Source organism: Anarhichas minor, unplaced genomic scaffold (genome assembly GCF_050575085.1).
Source record: "Anarhichas minor isolate MPS153535 unplaced genomic scaffold, ASM5057508v1 ptg000053l, whole genome shotgun sequence".
NCBI lineage: Eukaryota > Metazoa > Chordata > Actinopteri > Perciformes > Anarhichadidae > Anarhichas > Anarhichas minor.
Window position 1 is genome coordinate 606,063 of NW_027466499.1, and position 20,509 is coordinate 626,571.

Below are 20,509 nucleotides of genomic sequence, written 5' to 3' on the forward strand. Positions count from 1 at the left end.
ACAAAACGTAATGAAAACTCAGGCACGGTGCTAACTAAAGAAACCACCTTTATTAGAAAAAGGTCTGGACCGTTCAGATTGCACAACAAGAAAGCATTCTCGCAGCCTCCCAGACGGTGTCACTGCTCCCCCTAAACCACTGCGTGTAGCACACCAGGTGTCAGGGAAAAGAAGCCCCCTCTCCTCCGGATGGGGCGGGTCTTGTAGGGCGAAGGCGTTGGCCAGCTGCCTCCAATCTTCCTGATGGCCCTGGGCCGTCACACTATGGTCTTCAATAATCTGATCTACTTTATCTTTCAGGTCCAATAACCATGACATACCCTCATCTTCTAACGTCAATAGGGAGTTGCTAGACATATAAGCAGACAAATATTCAAAACAACTCTCCTCGTCATTTTCGTCCAACTTATCTGATTCAAGCTCATCAACTGGTCCAATGCTTTGAGTGAGCTCGAAGATCTCTTCAGATGTCAGGTTGTGGAGTCCTTTCTTTACTGTCCAAACAAGTCTCTTTCTCTCGTTGTCAGACATGCTGCACGTTGTCGACACCCTGGGACTGTTGAGTTGCGCTCTCTTGGCTTGGATCCCACTCTGCTGGTTCCCTCACCCTGGCAGTCGCACACTCGTAGTACCCCTCGCTCTGGCAACGTGTCGTCACTCTGGCCCACGGTTCATGGATCACTGGATCAGCAGTTGTCGGATCCCCATTCACTGCCGATCCCGGACGAGCCCCCAAAGATCTGTTACAGGTCCCAGCATGAATGGGCCTGATCACAGATTTTGTGCCTGAGAAAAACAGGAAATAAATGAAACAGGCAAACGCTGTGGCTTCTCGCTTCAGTGTCCTCTCAAGCTATATTTATTTTTACACTTCTTTAAGTGAAAACAGTCTTCTGTATATGTTTCTCCATTTCAAAACACAGGAAAAATACATTAAGTTGTAATAAACAAAATAACAAAGGTTACACTACTATTATTACATGTTTGATCAACATATCTGTTGTCTCTTGGGCTAAAACCCCATCTAACTGCACTTTGGCAATATGCCCACAGCCACTGTGGCGTACGTGAGACAGACACTCTTCCAAATGGCGGCGGTGCGTCACCAGTACAGCGAACAGCTAACAAATGCTAACAAACATTCACAACACTTATATACATATTACAGTCACATTAATTAACATATTTAGTATGGATCGACCTAACAGAACATAAAGAGTCGATTCATTTCATCATAAAGAAAAAGTTCATTGTGTAGGAGCCAGATAAAAACAAGGGATGTAACACAGGGCTACTATTAGCTTAGCTAGCACTCAACAGTCAGTCTTAACAGTCAGTAGCGATCAAACAACTACATAAAAACACAAAATACTCTATACAAATGTTACGTACACATTGGTCCTGAATTCATGTGTCTTTTGTGCACTTTTCATGTTACTAACCTGAGAAAAACAGGAAATAAATGAAACAGGCAAACGCTGTGGCTTCTCGCTTCAGTGTCCTCTCAAGCTATGAGAAGACGCTGAACGCGCACCTACAAATCTCTGGTCGCGAGGCAGATCGACAGCGCTCCAGTGCCACCTACTGGGCATAGATAAAAATACACTTCTAAAGGAAGTTTAATTATGATAGGCAAATCACAGAAATTCGTTCAAATATGAATCTAATAACAAAAATGTGACCATACATTTTGTGTGCGTCACATGTTGTTACTGTGTTGCTGAGCAACAGAAAGAAATGTCACGTTTTATTAACTGTTAACAAATATAAGGGTTTCCATGACGACTGAAAGAGTTTACATGGAAACCAATAACGAAGAAAAGTTGTTTTAAAGACATTTTAAAACTTTTATCTTGACTTTGTTTTTTCTAAACTGTAAAATGACGACGTATCAAATAAGGATGAAATCGAGATATCAGCTGATATTGTTATTGATCTGTTGAACTCCTAAATGTGGAAATCACAATCATTGATTGGAAGAAAAGACTCTTTACTTGAGACACATGGTGGAGCGTTAACGTCATTGTTACATCGATTAGATCACATGCATTTACCTTCATATCAAAATCCATCTTTTCTTCTTGTTAAACTCATTTTGACGTGTTCTTACTGAAGCTAATACCGACCAATAATACCACGACATCCATCCATCAATCAATCTCCACATTTCTGGATACTTTGCCTGAGGAAATGACCCACAATGCATAGCATTGTGACGTTAAACACAGTGGAAGCATGGAGACATGCTTTTGATGAATAGAGGCCCAGGCCTCGGCTCTGCCTGAGAGATGGAGCATGATGGTCGTTAAGGAAGGTAGTCACTTGCATCTGGAAGTGGAGACCACATTGTACCAGGAAGGACCTGCAGTTGAACTGTCCCCCCAGGTCCGATGCTTGGACAGAGTACGGGGTTAAGGAGGTTAATCAGAATCAGAATCAGAACCGTTTATTGCCATGGTATGTTAAACATACAAGGAATTTGGTGTGACGGGAGGTGCAAACATTTAACAATCAACAACAATCAGTGCAAGTAGAAACATATTACAATTTACAAGAGATATAAAATAAAGTAAGATATAAAATAAAGTGCACAAACGAACAGATAACAGGACTATAAACAAGTGAGATATAAGTGTAGTGTAAAAGTGTCGAGTGTAATAGAAGGGATGCAAGGGAGTGACCGGTGGAATTTGTCCTGGGGATGACAGAGTGAGTGGGGGTCCCGGGCTCTGTTAATGAGCCCGACTGCGGATGGAATTCCAGATCAGGAGAACAGTGCTGTAGAATCACTGTCACATCGTTACACCAGACACTGTTGGAGTAGAAACAGATTCCTCCACCCTTCGATTTGCCGGAGAGCTCCGTGTCGCGGTCCGCTCTGAACAGCTGGAAGCCAGCCAGCTGGAGCGTGGAGTCCGGTATGGATCCACAGAGCCAGGTCTCAGTGAAGCACACAACGGAGGATGAAGAAAAGTCTCTGTCTCTCCCCACCAGTAGCTGAAGTTCGTCCAGTTTGTTGCACAGTGAGCGGACGTTTGAGAGAAATATGCCCGGCAGCGGTGTGCGGAATCCACGAGAGCGAAGACGCACAAGCGCGCCGGCCCATTTCCCTCTCCTACGGGCTTCACTGCATGAGTTAAGGTGAGCGCACCTTTGACGAGAATGTCCAGCCGTCCGCGGCGCCATCTTGATGTAAAGGAGGTGGATCTGAGGTTGCACTTGGGATGTAGAGCTGGGTGTCGTCAGGAGCCGAGGAAAGCTGGGGCTCGGTGGGAACAGGAGCAGCAGTCGGCCGGACCGGCGACAGGACAGGGAAAACATACAAAGGCAGGAAGTGAAGTTAACACGGGACACAAGAGGTAGGGAACTTCAAAATAAAACAGGAAACCAACTAAACAAAATCCAAGAACGTGACAAAATGAGAGGTTTTCTAAAGGGACTCTTGTGCTCGGGAACACTACCACTTTAGTCCACAGGGACCGCCAAAAACGACACAACATGAAAGTTCCCCGGAGTAACTAAATACAAGAGAGCACTAAAGTACAAAGGACAATGAACATAATGTGAAGACGGAATGAAAACATAAAAATAAAAGATATATTAGACACAAATTAACTTCATTTCAAGGCAACTTAAATTTCCATAAAACTAATGATAACTGATAGTCAGCTTTATTATTCTCCTGTTTACATGATTCATGAACATAAAGTGTAAATATTAAGCTGCTGAACACAATATGTTCGTCAGTTGAGAAACTAAAGTGAAGCCTTGATTGAGTTCAGGTTCAGGTTTTATCTTCTCTTCCTGTTTGTTATAAGCTAATCTGAGTCTGTTATAACATGAGAAGAGGCTGGTATTGGTGGTAATGACGTCTCATGTCTCTTAAAACATATTTCCTTGTTTCCTCTCTCCTCGCATGGTTTCCTCCATGCATCCCTGGTGGGAGGGACTAAGACGCAAGGAAAGGACCCAAGTAAGGGAAACGGGGATGCAATTAAGAGACTTGGGATGTACCCAAAAACCCACATCTGAACAAGGATGGGGGCCCTCTTCTCTGCTGCCTCTTCCTTGGCCGACACGGCTGCCTATTTGTTTTGATTGGTTGATTGATTGGTTGGTTGGTTGACCTGTTATGTCTGCTCTGCTTTAATGTCATACACATTTCTTTTGCTTTGTATTGGTTTTGTCTATACGTTGCTGTCCGTTTCTCTATGAATTTTAACTCCGTTTCAATTTGAGATTTTGTTATTTTAGGCTGCCTTGAAACATCTGGCCGGGGACAGCAGATGGAAATTAGCCTCTCTGGCTAACTCTGGCTCACTTACAGTGCAACTGTTGATTAGTGTGCATTGTCCCTGAAAAATAAATAAATAAATTGGTTGATTGATTGATTGATTGATTGATTGATTGATTGATTGATTGATTGATTGATTGATTGGTTGGTTGTGAGTTTAGTTTGTATTCTTTAAATAAATGTCTATTACTTTTATCACTCGTCTTGTCTCCCTTATGTTGTAGCCTTGTAGCCGGGTTGTAACAGTCCCTGATCTCAGGGTGGAGCCCTGTTATTATTAATCATTGTTAATAAACTTATTGACATTAATAATTCTATTGATGTCAATAATTTAGTTTTTCATATTTGCTGATAACCAAACACGCTTCTGATAGATCCCAACAAAGACGTTAAAGTAGCTCTGAATACACAAACTGCTGTTACTGTCAATACTTAGAGGATCAAAGTGTGTATTAGTCCTCTTAGATCACATTACAGCTGTCACTGATACGAAGATGAAGAGTTTCATTCATGAAAGTTTGTTCAATGCATCATTTAGTTATCAAATACATTTTAGTAGAATGATCAGAAAAATGAAATATACAAACAGAACACTTAGTCAGAGGTGAAACTGAGTTCTCTTACTGTGTGTCTGAGGGTCCAGGTTCTTTACTGAAGAACAGAGGTTCATGTCTGGAGCGATCACTCTTCATAGACAGACAGACGAGAGACTCTGCTCTTCCTCCTCTTCCTCCTCACAACAGCATCTCTCTCGGCTTGAACACGTTGAATTAAAATGAGTTCTGGTCAAAATGTTGCTGCATCATCTTTATGTTTAAATGATGAACATGAATCTATCAGAGATTTGTGTGTAAAGGTTTCTGTTCCAGACTGTGAGGAACAACAACACAGCTGAACATCAGCTGCTTCTTCTTCCTCTGGATCTGGAGGTTCTGTGTGACAGGAGGACGTGGGTTCAGATGAACCACCTTTCATCAGACCCTCAGGAGCCCCCCAGGTCTGGGCCCTGTCCCTCAGACCCTCTAGACCCCCAGGAGCCCCCAGGTCTGGGTCCTGAGCCTCTGACTCGTCTCCCTTACTGAACAATAAACATAGAGGTGAAAAGTGTAAACAGTAAATAAACTTGAAGGACGTTTACGTCGGAATGCTGAAAAGTTTAAGCTTTTATATTTATGTCTGTGAAGCACTTTTGTGAATAACGTTTTGCTTTTAAAGAGTTATAAATTAAACTTAAACTTACAGTTAACACAAACACAAACATAAAAAACAACAAGGTAATTTGTGCTCTTTTATTGTGAAGGCCAGATGAGCGTAGCGGAAGTAGTGTTAGTGTTTCCGTGTCTAATGTACTGCGTTATATTCCACCGCTGATCTTCTTTTATTGTGAAGGCCAGAGGAGCGGAAGTAGTGTTAGTGTTTCCGGGTCTAATGTACTTCATTCCATTCCATTCTACTACTACAACTACTACTGATACTATGATGATACTACTACTACTACCACCCATCTTATCAAAGGACTGCGGATCAAATGGACGTTTAAAACGCTATTTTATTGTGAAGGCCAGAGGAGCGTACCGGAAGTGTTGCTAGTGCTTCCGGGTCTCTCTGTTCGCTCTATCGGAACACAGTTAGCATGCGGCTGTGTTAGCATGTCATCTGAGTGTCAATAAGGACACAAACACAGTGTAGTTTTCGTTGGTCTTCTTTCACTCGATCTGTGGAAAATGTCCACATTTCAGGATGTTCAACATGAATTCAAACGGCGGCTCGCGGACCTCTGATTGGACATTTGGAGACAACAATATCCGGATATGAAAAGGAGAAAAGTGCTGGATGTGGTTTTAAAGGCCGACATGGAGCTGCGGAGAGAAGCAGGTTGGTTTTCTTTCTCCCGCTGGAAACATCTGTACTGATCATTTTTGTCCGTGCTAAGCTAACGTTAGCGTGTTAGCAGCTAGCTCCTGCTAACAGGCTAACGTTAGCCTGTTAGCTGCTAGCTCCTGCTAACAGGCTAACGTTAGCCTGTTAGCTGCTAGCTCCTGCTAACAGCTTCGACTGCGTGTTGAGGATCGATTGTTGTGATTAGGAGCAAAGTAACGAAGTACATGGACTCAAGTACTAATAATGGGTCTAGTACTAATGCTAGTACTAATCTGGCACTAGTACTAGCATTGTATTTTATTGTATTTAAGTAGAAAATCTACAATATTTAAATAGAGTCCTCCTCTGGTCCACCAGAGTCCTCATGATGTAAACACAGAGTCCTCCTCCTCTGGTCCACCAGAGTCCTGCTCTCTGTCCTGATGTCCGCTCTTTAAGTGCAGCTTGATCCTGGACCACGATGGGTCCAGGTCTCTGAGGATGTGGGCTCAACAGTCACTGAACTCCAGCTGCTGGTTATACTAAAACAAGAACTAGTAGCTTGTTTGAGATCATGTGACTTTATTATGACGCGTGGAATTCCGATGGAGGGCAGGAAGTGAAGAACCTTTAGTCTGCGTGAACTGGAAGTGGAGGAAAGTAAAACCATGAAAGGGTTTCAGGAGTCTGGAGGCTGAGCACTGTTCAGTAAGCGGCCTCAGAGCCAAAGCCGAAGGTTTGATTCCCAGATAGACGTCTTCATCAGCGACCAGACGTGTTCCTCAGCAGTGAGTTTAAATCGGGGGAACTGAATGTGGAATAAAGCTACAAATACGGTTTCATGAATGAATGATTCAAATTCAGTTTTTAATGCTGCTGGAGTCTGAGATGATGTTTGAAGTGAGGCCACGCAATGTTTCTGTCTATTATTATTATTATTATTATTATTATTATTATTATTATTATTATTAATAATAATAATAATAATAATAATAATAATAATAATAATCTTTAGGGATCAATGTTTCTCTTTCCTTTGAGCCAAACGTAATAAATAGATGAATACAAACAGTGATTTATTTTTACTTTGTTATCGTTTCTACTGGTTATCAAAGTAAAAACACACAATTCAAAGGTTTAGGACATATTTCATTTAAATATTTTCTTTGATTAAACATGATTTAGAAATATTATTAGTTCTAATGACGTATTCTAATCTGATTATGAAACCATCGATTCTTCTTGATGCATCAAAAGATTTATTTGTTATTGTTTTTAAAACACTTCATATTTGTAATGATTCATAATTACAAACAGATGAATTTACTTCTATTATTGTTTATTAATGTATATTAGTAACAAATAGAAGAGATGAACATTTCATCTCTGCAAAGAGAACCAACAGTAAAATAAATCAAATGTTTCCTCATGTTGTGAGTCATGTGACGTAACGAGCTGCTGTTATTCACCACTAAAGAATAGTAACCAATGAGCATTCAGCTCGTTGTGGAACATTGAACTCTCTCCTCACTGACTCCATGACTGTAGCTCTGCTTTGGTTCTAGAGTCTGAGTCCATAAAAACATAGACATCAATGGTGTATCTGGGTTCAACGAGTTCTACATAGAGACCTCTGGTTCTCCGTTTAGTTTACATAGTTTCAGTCTACTTCCTGGTTCACTTCACTCAGAAGAAGTGAAATGTGTACTTCTGTTACCTTTTAATCCAGAAGGTGTCGGTCACATTGTTTCCATATTCAGCTGCTGAAGCTCCGCCTTCCTCACCACAACTCTGCTAGCATTTAGCCTAGCTTAACTCAGCCTTCCTCACCACAACTCTGCTAGCATTTAGCATAGCTTAGCTCAGCCTTCCTCACCACAACTCTGCTAGCATTTAGCCTAGCTTAGCTCAGCCTTCCTCACCACAACTCTGCTAGCATTTAGCATAGCTTAGCACGTAAACAATGTTAATGCTTAGTTTCTCTATTCTACTTTGTTGTCTTTAATGTCCTTGTTTTTATATTTTTTCTTGTTTATTTGTTTACATACATTCTATGTATGTATGTTGAGACCAATGTGTAAACCGATCAATACTACTACTCTTATCTTATTGTATTATTTAAAGATATACAGTGCCCTTCAGAATTATTGGCACCCTTTAGTAAAAATGAGCAAAACAGGCTGTGAAAAAATGTCTTTATTGTTTATCCTCATGATCTTTCATTCAAAATATTCACAAAAATCTAACCTTTAACTGAAGTAACATAATTGAAAGAAACATTAAATTCTTATCCTGAAACAAATCGTTTTCTCAAAAATATATGTGCCACAATTATTGGCACCCTTCATTTAATATTTTGTGCAGCCTCCCTTTGCCAAGATAACAGCTCTGAGTCTTCTCCTATAATGCGTGATGAGGTTGGTGAACACATGGCACTGGATCTGAGACCATTCCTCCATGCAGAATCTCTCCAGATCCTTCAGATCCCGAGGTCGAGCTTGTGGACTCTCCTCTTCAGCTCATCCCACAGATCTTCTATGGGGTTTAGGTCGGGGGACTGTGATGGCCATGGCAAAACCTTTATTCTGTGGTCGGTGGACCATCTTTGTGTAGATTTTGAGGTGTGCTTCGGATCATTGTCCTGCTGGAAGGTCCAACCACGGCCCATTATAAGCTTCCTGGCAGAGGCTGTTAGGTTTTCATTTAATATCTGCTGGTATTTGATGGAGTCCAGGATACCATGCATCCTAACAAGATGTCCAGGGCCTTTGGAAGAAAAACAGCCCCACAACATCAAAGATCCGCCACCATACTTCACAGTGGGTATGAGGTGCTTCTCTGTATGGCTATCTTCTGTCTACGCCAAACCCACCTTTGATGTTTGTTGCCAAAAATCTCTATTTTGATCTCATCTGACCATATAACCCGGTCCCATTGAAAGTCCCAGTGACGTTTGGCAAACTGTAGGCGCTTTAGTTTGTTGTTGATTGACAGCAGAGGCTTTTTTCTGGCAACCCTCCCAAACAACTTGTGGTGATGTAGGTGGTGTCTGATGGTAGTTTAGGAGATTTTCTGACCCCAAGACTCAACTAACCTCTGCAATTCTCCAGCTGTGATCCTTGGAGATTATTTTGCCAGTCGAACCATCCTCCTCACGGTGCGTGGGGTCAATGTACACACACGTCCTCTTCCAGGCTGATTCTTAACATCTCCCGTCTCTTTAAACTTCTTAATTATTGCCCTGGTAGTGGAAATGGGTATTTTCAACTGTTTACAGATTTTCTTATATCCTTTTCCTGATTTGTGCAGCTCAACAACTTTTCGTCGCACATCGTCACTGTGCTCTCGGGTCTTTCCCATGGTGATGAATGACTAAGGGAATTTGGCCTGTGTCACCTCATATTTATACCCCAGTGAAACAGGAAGTCATGGTTGACCACTTAAGAGTTCCTAATCAAACAGGTGAACTTAAAAATGTAAAATATGACTGGAATTATACTTCAGTTAGATTTTAATCATGAGATGTTCTAGGGGTGCCAATAATTGTGGCACACATGTTTTGGAGAAAAATATTTATTTAATGTCAACATAATTTTTTTTTTTCAATAATTTTACTTCAATGAAAAGGTAAGATTTTTGTGAATATTTTGAGTGAAAGACCAAGAGGATAAACGGCAAAGAATTTTTTTCACAGCCTGTTTTGCTCAAATTCTCTAAGGGTGCCAATGATTCTGGAGGGCACTGTAAATACATTCAGAACAGGATCAGAATGTATTCATATTTTAAATGTAGCAGCAACAGTTTCAAAGTGTCTTTATGAAGTTATTAATATTCACTGGAAACAAAACATAACATGTTAATAAAATAAATCACATTTATGAGGGAAGTTTAGAAAGAATGAAGAACACAGACGTCAGATAGTGTCAGTGTCCTGCCCTCTGTCCTCTGCCTTCTGTCCTCCTTTCCTCTGTCCTCATGTCCTCTGTCCTCCTTTCCTCTCCTCTGTCCTCCTTTCCTCTGTCCTCCTTTCCTCCCTCTGTCCTCCTGTCCTCCTTTCCTCTCCTCTGTCCTGTCCTCCTTTCCTCTGTCTTCCTTTCCTCTGTCTTCCTTTCCTCTGTCTTCCTGTCCTCTGTCCTCTTCTTGTATGTAAACAAACATTCTTTCTTGAGTTCTAAAATGTTAAAACTACAACATTCTCAGCTCAACAATGATCTTATTTATGATCCTGTTCTTGTGATCAAACTCTGTATGACATCACTACCGTTACCTGCAGTGATGACATCACTACCGTTACCTGCAGTGATGACATCACTACCGTTACCTGCAGTGATGTCATCACTACCGTTACCTGCAGTGATGACATCACTACCGTTACCTGCAGTGATGACATCACTACCGTTACCTGCAGTGATGTCATCACTACCGTTACCTGCAGTGATGACATCACTACCGTTACCCGACGGCTGCTGCACAAACAGATGTTCTGTTCCGCTTGTTGGTCACATGTTGTGATAAACTTACTTGTCAGAATCAGAACCGTTTATTGCCATGGTATGTTGAACATATAAGGAATTTGGCGTGACGGGAGGTGCAAACATTTAACAATCAACAACAATCAGTGCAAGTAGAAACGTATTACAATTTACAGAGAGATATAAAATAAATGAAATGTAAAATAAAGTGCACAAACGAATGGATAACAGTAGTGTAAAAATAATAAGAAGAAACATTCCTTTATTAGTCCCACAGTGGGGAAATCATTCTCTGCATTTGACCCATCCCTGTATATAGGGAGCAGTGGGCTGCCCATGCAGGCGCCCGGGGAGCAGTCCGCCCGACTGCGGATGGAAAGAAGCTGTTTTTGTGGCGTGAGGTCTTGGTCCTGATGGACCCCAGCCTCCTGCCAGATGGGAGGGGCACAAACAGTTTATGTCCAGGGTGAGGGTTTTATTGTGTTTGAGACGACCAGAGTTCTACAATGAGAGACAGAGACACAGAGAGAGACAAAGAGGCAGAAAGAAAGAGACAGAGAGAGGACGTTTCACTCCAGAAGTAAGATAGTCTCAAAGAGCCCCCCGAGCCACAGCTGGAGACAAGGATGTCCAGTTTCAGGTTTGAAGGCTGATGATTGTTTATAAATGTATTATTTCAGTCTGTAGTAGAGTTTTAACCTGAAGGAATGTATGTTCTGTTTCCTGCAGACGTCCAGCAGCTGTTGGTGGTTAAAGAAGAGGTTCCCCCTGAGCAGCAGGAGTGGAGCTCCAGTCTGGACCAGGAGGACCCAGAGCCCCCACACATTAAAGAGGAACAGGAGGACCCAGAGCCCCCACACATTAAAGAGGAACAGGAGGAACTCTGGACCAGTCAGGAGGGAGAGCAGCTTCAAGGTCTGGGGGAGGCTGGTATCAAGTTCTCATTCACTCCTGTGAAGAGTGAAGACGATGAAGAGGAAGCTCAGTCCTCACAGCTTCATCAAAGACAAACTGAACAGATGGAAACAGAAGGTGATGGAGAGGACTGTGGAGGACCAGAACCAGGCAGGAACTCAGATCCAGATAGACACCCAGAACAGGAAAGTGAGACTTCAGACTCATCTGAATCTGAGCCTGAAGAAGACTATACGGATCCTGAAAGAAAACCGTTTCGCTGCTCCGTGTGCGCCAAAACATTTAAACAGAGAGGAAATCTGAATATACACATGAGAACTCACACGGGAGTGAAACCCTTCGGCTGCTCCGTGTGCGGTAAAAAGTTCACTCAGAAAGCGGGTCTGGACTACCACCTGAGAATCCACACGGGGGAGAAACCGTTCAGTTGCTCACTCTGCGGTAAAAGCTTTCGCCACAAAGGAGCGGTCACGTCTCACATGGCGACGCACACAGGAGCAAAACCGTTCAGCTGCAGTGTTTGTAACAAAAGATTCAGGGCCACGTCGCAGCTCAAAGTCCACAAGTGTGTCGGAGAGTACTCGCGGCTCCTAGGGGCCCGAGGGGACGAACACAACAAACCGCTGAGCTGCTCAGAATGTGACATGACGTTTCCCAACAACTACCTGCTGGTGACCCACATGAGGATGCACAAAGGAAAGACACTGTTCACCTGCTCCGTGTGTGGTCAGAAACGTCAGTTTAGTTCCCACCTGGAGATACACATGAGAACCCACACCGGAGAGAAACCGTTCAGCTGCTCCGTTTGCGGTAAACGGTTTTCTCAGAGGGGAATCATGTCTCAGCACATGGCGGTCCACTCGGGGGTGAAGCCGTTCAGCTGCACCGTCTGTGGGAGGAGATTCTTCTGGCATTTTCAGATCAAAAAACACAAGTGTCTCGGTGAGTTCTCACAGTTCAGAGGAAGTGGCTTTAACGAAGAGGACTTTGAAGGATCAGAACCAGCCAGTTCAGATCCAGTTGGACATTTACAACCAGGAACTGATGTCAAGACTGAACCGTCCTCTGAACCTGATGACAGTGTTGACGTTGAGTTTTGGAAAGAGACCAGGAAACATCAGTCAGGGTTCACGTACCAGAGAAATAAAAAGGTCTCTGCAAATGATGGATTTAATAGCAGCAAGAAACCTTTCAGCTGCTCTGAAGACGAGGCTGAAACTGAACTCAAGACTGATAACGGAGTTGAAGGTGATCGACCTCAATCAGGTCCGAAGCATCTGAACAGTGAGGAGGTCTCTGTCAGAGATCCAGGATGTAACACTGACATGAAACCTTTCAGCTCGTCTGAGTGTCACGAAAGATCTGAAGACAGTCTCACTCTGCTGACACACAACAACCCCCCTACAGGAGAGAAACCGCTCAGCTGCTTATTTTGCGGAAAAGGATTGGCAACGGCGGGACATCTGTCAAGACACACGTCCGTCCACACGGGAGAGAAACCGCTTGGCTGCATCATTTGTCAGGAGAGATTCGCTCTGGAGTCCCAACTCGTCGGTCACGAGTGTGTCGGCGAGTCCTCGCGGCTCCAAGACGACGACGACACGTCGGTCGGCGGCTCTCAGAGCGGTGGAGGGTTGAACCCGAAGCACCAGCTGCAGGTTCCCGTGAGACTCCACACGGGACTGAAACCGTTCGGCTGCTCAGTTTGCGGTAGAACGTTTGCCGAGCGTGAGAGCTTAAGTTCTCACATGACATGTCACTCGGGGGAAAAACCGTTCCGCTGCTCAGTGTGCAACACAGGATGCAGTGACAGCGAGTCTTTGGTTCAGCATATGAGGATCCACGCGAGGCAAACGCAGTTCAGTTGCACCGTTTGTGGGAAAGAATTTGCTTGGAGGCGACATCTGGAGAAACATCTGGAAGTCCACTCGAGGGAGAAAGTCTACAGCTGCAGATATTGTGAGCAAAGATTCGGTTGGCATTATCAGCTGAAATATCATCAGTGTGTTGGTCATCGGTCCTCACAGCTTCATCAGAGTCGGACTGAGGAGAACAGAGAGGCGGAGCCTCCAGAAGGTGATGGAGAGGACTGTGGAGGACCAGAACCAGACAGGAACTCAGATCCACATAGACATCCAGAACCAGATACTGGAGACTCTTCTGAACCTGAGACTGAAGACAGTGCCGACAGTGATTTTTGGGACGAGAGCTGTGGACGTCTGTCTGGTTTAAACTCTGTGAAACATGATGATGTCTCTCAGAGCGATGAAACATTTACCAACCACCACAGAAGAAGAAGTCCTACAGGAGGGGAACAGTCCACAGAAGGAGGAAGACTGAGCCGGCACACGGACCCAGAGCCCCCACACATTAAAGAGGAACAGGAGGAACTCTGGACCAGTCAGGAGGGAGAGCAGCTTCAAGGTCTGGAGGAGGCTGATATCAAGTTCATATTCACTCCTGTGAAGAGTGAAGACGATGAAGAGGAAGCTCAGTCCTCACAGCTTCATCAAAGACAAACTGAACAGATGGAAACAGAAGCTGATGGAGAGGACTGTAGAGGACCAGAACCAGACAGGAACTCAGATCCAGATAGACATCCAGAACCAGATACTGATGATAGTGTCGATAGTGATTTTTGGAAGGAGACCAGAGAACCTCAGTCGGGATTAAACTCTCTGAAGAATAATGAAATCTCTGACGGTATTATGGGATGTCATTCCGTCAACAAAGAAGAGTGTCTTGAACCCGACAGCGACGACAGCGATTTTTGGAAAGACGACAGGAGGTCCAGTCTAAACAGTAACGAAGTTCCCGAAAGCAAAACGAGGTTGACCGTCACAAAACCGTACAGCTGCACCGAGTGCGGAAAGAGATTCCACCACGATTACAATCTGAAGAACCACATGAAGTACCACACGGGGGAGAAGGCCTTCTTCTGCTCCGTCTGTGGTCTGAAATGTCTCTACAAGTCCCATCTGGAGATCCACATGAGAACGCACACCAGAGAGAAACCATTCCCGTGCCTGGTTTGCGGTAAGAAATACGCTCACAAGGCCAGCATGCAGTCGCACATGGCCGTCCACACGGTGGAGAAACAGTACAGCTGCAGTGTCTGCGGCGAAGGCTTCGCTTGGTACACGGAGCTGAAGTACCACCAGTGTGCCGGAGAGTCGACGCGGGAAATCTGGAGAGAAGCGATGTGACTCGGCCGTTTGTCCAGTTTTTTATTTTTTTTTATTTTTTATACATAAAAGACGAATCTGAATCTTCATAATGTCTCGTCGTCCCAAAAAAACCTAAAACATTCCGTTTGCTGTAAATTATCTTATGAAGCAGCAATATTTCGCATTTTTGCATAAAAAAAACCAAACTAAACTTTTCAGTCAGTTTCCGATGCTGCTGGTTGAGTTCCTGTTTAAACCCAAACGATCACGTTTACTATTTGTATAGAAATTGATTTGATTTTGTTTTTGAAAAGTGATGAAAGAATTCCTAAATGTTGTCGTTCATTCATCACTGTAACGTTTGTGTTGACGCGGTGGAGCTCATTTAATCCACAGATGACAATAAACTTAACCTTTGACCTCCTGGTGAACTTCCTGTGGATCTCTTGTTTCTAACCATCGTCACACTGGATCAGTTGGATCGGGGGGGGGACCGGGACCATTAGACTGAAGCACATTGTTGGTTCTGATGAGCTGTGAGAGTGAATGTATGAATGTATGATCAGTGGTGGAATAATAAAAGTACTTAAATACAAATTCAATTTTCCATTTTATTCAACTTTGTACTTCCACTACATCTCAGAGGTAAACTCTGGACTCTACATGTCTGTCAGCTTTAGTTACTGTAAACATTATGATGTTTCAAACACTTCCTAACTACACAAACAACAGAGTATAAAGGAGTTCAAATGAGCTGCAGCAGGAAGGATGATCCAAACAAAGATACATATGTAATAGTACAACACTGACAGGGATCATGTTTCTGATAATTAGTTCTGTTATTACTATTGTTTGTAGTCCAATGACCTCATTTCCTGTTCTTCAGTTCAGTGAGCGATGAACTGAAGTCCGGCTGAACGTGTGAGGTGAGATGTGAAGCTGATGGTCAGTGAGAGAGGATCTGATCTGGATTAGTTAAACTTCATCATTTGTTCACATGTGGAGGTCGATCCAAAGAGAAGCAACATCTTCTGAGCATGTTGCTTTAGCAGCTTATAAAGCCTCAGATGTCCGTGCCGCTCTGCATCCATCACGTTTTAGTATTCCTCCGAGTGTTTTGTCTCGTGATGACGATTCAAATTGTAATCCGATCTGTTCTCCACAAACTAAGCACGCAGCTTTACCTTTGACCTCAGTAGAGAAATACTTTAAAGTCCATGTTTTGTTAAAAACTCTACACTCTGTATCAGTCTTTCTTTTTTTTAACACAGGCCGACATGTTTAAGAGGTTATAGTTCTCTAAAAGAAGTGTATTCAAGCTTAACTTATATTTGAAGAAGTTAATATAATATTGCTGTAAGTTAAGAACAATGCATCTTTTTTTTCTGTACTCCTAGAAAATAAATCACACCAGAGTTGACTACAACATGAATTACATTTTAACAGGTAATTTAATGACATCCAAGCAAAAGATTCAGTGAAGAGGCCCAGTTTGTGGTTGAAAGCTCCAGAAGCAGCAATTTATTTGGATCTTGTGTTGACATTAAAGCTCAATGAATGTAAGTATATTCAATCATTTAACTTCCTGTCTGTGTTTTTATGAGGAAGTCTGTCATTTCAGTAACACTTTTATTTTGAAAGTCAGCAGCGGATTTGCCCCGGAAACTGAGGCTAACTTCACAGTCTGTGACCAAGATGGCGTCTATCAGAAACACGTCTGTTAGCAGAGTCTCTGTGTTGTGTTCACTGAGTGTGTGTGAGCTCCATCTTGGTCTCTGTGTGTCCGGATAAACCTTCTGAATGGACTTTTCTCTCAACGTGTTTCCTCTGACTCATCTCCCGGTAGCCTACAAAGCTATTGGAGTTAGCTTAGCATGCTAGCTGGGACGGAAGTGATCCACACAGCGCTAGTCAGAGTTTAATGAGAGCAAACGGTGTTTGTGACGCAGTTTGTGTGGTTGTGAGAACATGTCTAAAGTCCAAATGCTGAGATGTTTAGTCAACCAGCGACTAACTGCGGCTGCTGAAGAGATATTTGGTGTGTTTGAAAGAACGATAGCAGAGTACGAGGAGGAACTCTCTCGTTCAAAAGAGGAGAACGAGCGACAACGGAAACTACTGGACGCTGTTTTCATCCCTCAGCTTCGGTTACACAGAGCAGGTTGGTTCTCTTTGCTTCTTCTTTGGTTGATTTAATGACTATTTTCACGGACCGGCCTTCAAGGTGTGGCGGAAAAACACGACGAAATAAAATGATACGATCGGCATGCAAACAAATATAAAATGCATAAATAATACAACTCACAATAACTCTGAATCAGTGGAGCCCTGAGCTTGTTTCTCTGCAACGAGACGGTCCATCTGGGGGTAACGGGAGACAATGACACCCGAAGTCTGTTCCTGATGTCCAGTCTACTCCGTTTAGTTTTGATTGATGTCACTGCAGAACATCCCGCTTCACAGAGAGGATGTATGAAATGGTGAGCAGGGTTTCAGTGCTTTAGTGGTGATCTCAGGATATTCAGCCTTGATTTTAATCCAAACACCAGCAGAGTTGTTGTCTCAAACATACTTTTAAAGCCACCTTCATTTACCATCTCCAGCAGCTGATCTTCCTCTGTCACCACATGTTCTGCAGAGCGGGTTTGGCGCGTCAGAATCACTCCTGATATTTAATCAGACTCCTGATTTAACGTCTGTTAAATGAAGCTTTCTTGTAGGCTTCTTGTCCACTTCTGTAAGCGGTTCACAATCTCGTATTGTCATAAATGTCGTCAGATGCTATGTGCCTCATTTTCATTGCTTCTGTAATCGCCCCGGACCCTTGTGCTCCGATATGTGGTTGAGATCCATCATATTACTAACTCTCAGCCCTTAACTCATGGAGTTAGATCTGAAACTGTGGCGTCTCTACATGATGTCTTTCTCTCCCCACGGAGCTTCTGGTACTTCTGTCCCTCATCCCGCTGCATTGTTCAATGCCTCTCTTATAAACCGGTAATGTGTCTGCATATCCCCGGGCTAAGGAGGATCCTAAAGTGTGTGATTTCATTTCATGAATAGTTACGTTGCTGGATTTCTTTGGAAGAGAGAACGACTAAATGGTAAGTAAGTGAAAGTAACGGCTGAATGATTTCTTTTCCTCCCTCTCAGCCTGTTGTTTACATTTCGGTTGTTAATCAGATGAACTCATTGAGAAAACATTCCATCATTAATGGTTCTTTTGCTGAATTTCTTCTCTATTTTTGAACTACATCTGATTGTTTTCACTCTTATTATTTTCTGTTTAAGTTTAGTCTGAGAGGTGATCGGTAACGTGTCTGTACTTCATTCTGTCCTGCAGACGTCCAGCAGCTGTTGGTGGTTAAAGAAGAGTTTCCCCCTGAGCAGCAGTAGTGGAGCTCCAGTCTGGCCCCACACATTAAAGAGGACCAGGAGGAACTCTGGACCAGTCAGGAGGGAGAGCAGCTTCAAGGTCTGGAGGAGGCTGATATCAAGTTGTCATTCACTCCTGTGAAGAGTGAAGATGATGAAGAGGAAGCTCAGTCCTCACAGCTTCATCAAAGACAAACTGAACAGATGGAAACAGAAGCTCATGGAGAGGACTGTGGAGGACCAGAACCAGACAGGCACTCAGATCCAGATAGACATTTCCAACTATCCAGCAGTGACAAACCCTCACAATGTAACAAACAAGAAACTGATGACAGTGATGACTGGAAGGAGACCAGAGAAACTCAGTCAGGTTTAAACTCTCTGAATAATGAATTTTCTGTCGGTGGTTCCAGATGTAGTGCTGGAGAGAAACCATTTCGCTGCTCTGAGTGTGGGAAAAGATTTGGCAAAGGAAGATGTCTAAAGAGACACATGATAATTCACACAGGAGAGAGACCATTCAGCTGCTCACTTTGCGGTAAAAGATTTATACAAAAAGTACATCTGGCAGACCACATGGCCCGTCACACTGGGGTGAAACCGTTTAGTTGCTTAGTTTGTGGTAAAGGATTTATACAAAAGCGAGAGCTGACTTTCCACATGGCACGTCACGCAGGGGAGAAACCATTCAGTTGCTCAGTCTGTAAGAAGTCTTTTGCACAGAGAGGGAATTTACACACACACACGAGAATCCACACACGAGAGAGACCTTTCAAGTGCTCAGTTTGTGGTCAAAGCTTTTTGCAAAAAGCATATCTGAAGAGACACATGATAACGCACACCGGAGAGAAACCCTACAGCTGCTCCGTTTGCAAGAAATCTTTTGCACAGAGAGGAAATTTACAGACACACGAGAATCCACACAGGAGAGAAACCATTCATCTGCTCACTGTGTGGGAAAACTTTTATCAAAAGTGGAAACCTAAAGGTACACATGAGAACTCATACGGGAGAGAAACCATCTGGTTGCTGCTAATGGAGGGGACAATGGAGGACCAGAGCCACGCAGGAACTTAGATCCAGATAGACATTTGACAAGACTGATGACAGATGGGATTAGGGAGGCCTGGTGAGGACATTTTACCACCATATGATATACACAGCTATAGGTGATTGCGACCACTCAAGACTGTTTGTGATTCCACCAGACTGCTCTGATATTTGTTTTGAGGGTCTTTTGTCCTGATCTCACTGTAAGGGAAACAACAATGTTTATAGCTGGACATGTGGAGAGTCTCCGAAACAACTTTAACTCTTAAAACCCTATGCACACAGTGTTATGAAGGTCCGCCTGGTCTTTTTTGTCTTTTTTCTTCAATAAATATGTTAGACAATGTCCTTTTTGAAAATTATTTTGCTCCTTTTTTCAGGAGAAATGTAACTTTCAAAACCAGGCAAGTATGTCGTCATTATTATATGTTATAAATGCTTAAAACAAGTGTGTAATAACAAAAAAGTAAATAAACGGATTTGAATTAACAATTAATGAAATAAATGAAATTCAACCTATTTTACATATTGTCAAACAGTTTTGAGAATATGTAGAGCTTTCAGTGTCCATGCTACAGGCTGTTATATTTGTCCATATGGTTTGCAATTTTTAGCAGCAGGGGTAGTCCCTGTAGCAGTTCCTCTCCAGCTGAAGACAGCCCAACCTTACACTCCTCACATATCCAGGGTGTGCTTTTATGGCAGAGAGTGCACTGTTTCCTCTTGGATATATACACTAGATATTGATTATCGGGCGACTGTGGCTAAGTGGAGAGCAAGGCCGTCCTTCAATCAGAGGATCGGCGGTTCGATCCCCGGCTCAGGCTCCACTAGTCGCATGTTGATATGTCCTTGAGCAAGACACTTAACCCCAAAATTGCTCCTGTAGCTGAGCCTACGGTGTGATATAATCTGAATTGTAAGTCGCTTTGGATAAAAGCGTCTGCTAAATGACTGTAATGTAATGTAAATGTAATATTGAAAAACATTATTGTAATAAAGCTGGGAATAATCCAGTGTATACAAATTGAATTAATTACTTCATCGTCCTCCAAACGTCTCGAGGGGACTCTCCTTCCTCTGCCTCGTGCATCTCCGCGACATGGTGGCGAAAAAAGCCGTCAAAAACTCTCAGAAACTAAAACATCGCAGAAACACTTCAGCAATAGTCAAAAGCTGTACTCACTCTACTCACTCGGAGCTGCTCTCCTTCCTCCTCTGTTCACCTCACAAACATTCCCACAGCCTCTTCGCGCCCCTGATTTCTCCATTACCGTAATGTACCATCTATCAGGTTTCAGAATCCGTTGGAATTACGTCGATTGCGCAAATGGTTGAGGAGTTACGGTAATTTGAATTCTGACGTAACTTTCTGA

The 20,509-nt window shown here is 43.1% G+C and overlaps 2 protein-coding genes and 1 long non-coding RNA gene across 3 annotated transcripts; 2 read left to right on the top strand and 1 right to left on the bottom strand.

Annotated features, from left to right (window-relative positions):
* Window positions 1-841: 841 nt before the first annotated feature.
* On the bottom strand, window positions 842-6,772 carry LOC142931610 (uncharacterized). The gene is made up of 2 exons (XR_012947389.1): window positions 5,870-6,772; window positions 842-5,372 (listed from the first exon to the last, which is right to left on the bottom strand). It is a non-coding gene; the product is annotated as an uncharacterized LOC142931610 (long non-coding RNA).
* LOC142931558 (uncharacterized) lies at window positions 5,884-15,305 on the top strand. The gene is made up of 2 exons (XM_076075510.1): window positions 5,884-6,169; window positions 11,356-15,305. The coding sequence occupies exons 1-2, from the start codon at window positions 6,106-6,108 to the stop codon at window positions 14,745-14,747; spliced, it is 3,456 nt and encodes a 1,151-aa protein (XP_075931625.1). The 5' UTR covers window positions 5,884-6,105; the 3' UTR covers window positions 14,748-15,305.
* Window positions 15,306-16,329: 1,024 nt separating this feature from the next.
* Window positions 16,330-19,479, top strand: LOC142931594 (uncharacterized). The gene is made up of 3 exons (XM_076075590.1): window positions 16,330-16,869; window positions 17,772-17,812; window positions 18,052-19,479. The coding sequence occupies exon 3, from the start codon at window positions 18,288-18,290 to the stop codon at window positions 19,158-19,160; it is 873 nt and encodes a 290-aa protein (XP_075931705.1). The 5' UTR covers window positions 16,330-16,869; window positions 17,772-17,812; window positions 18,052-18,287; the 3' UTR covers window positions 19,161-19,479.
* Window positions 19,480-20,509: the final 1,030 nt, after the last annotated feature.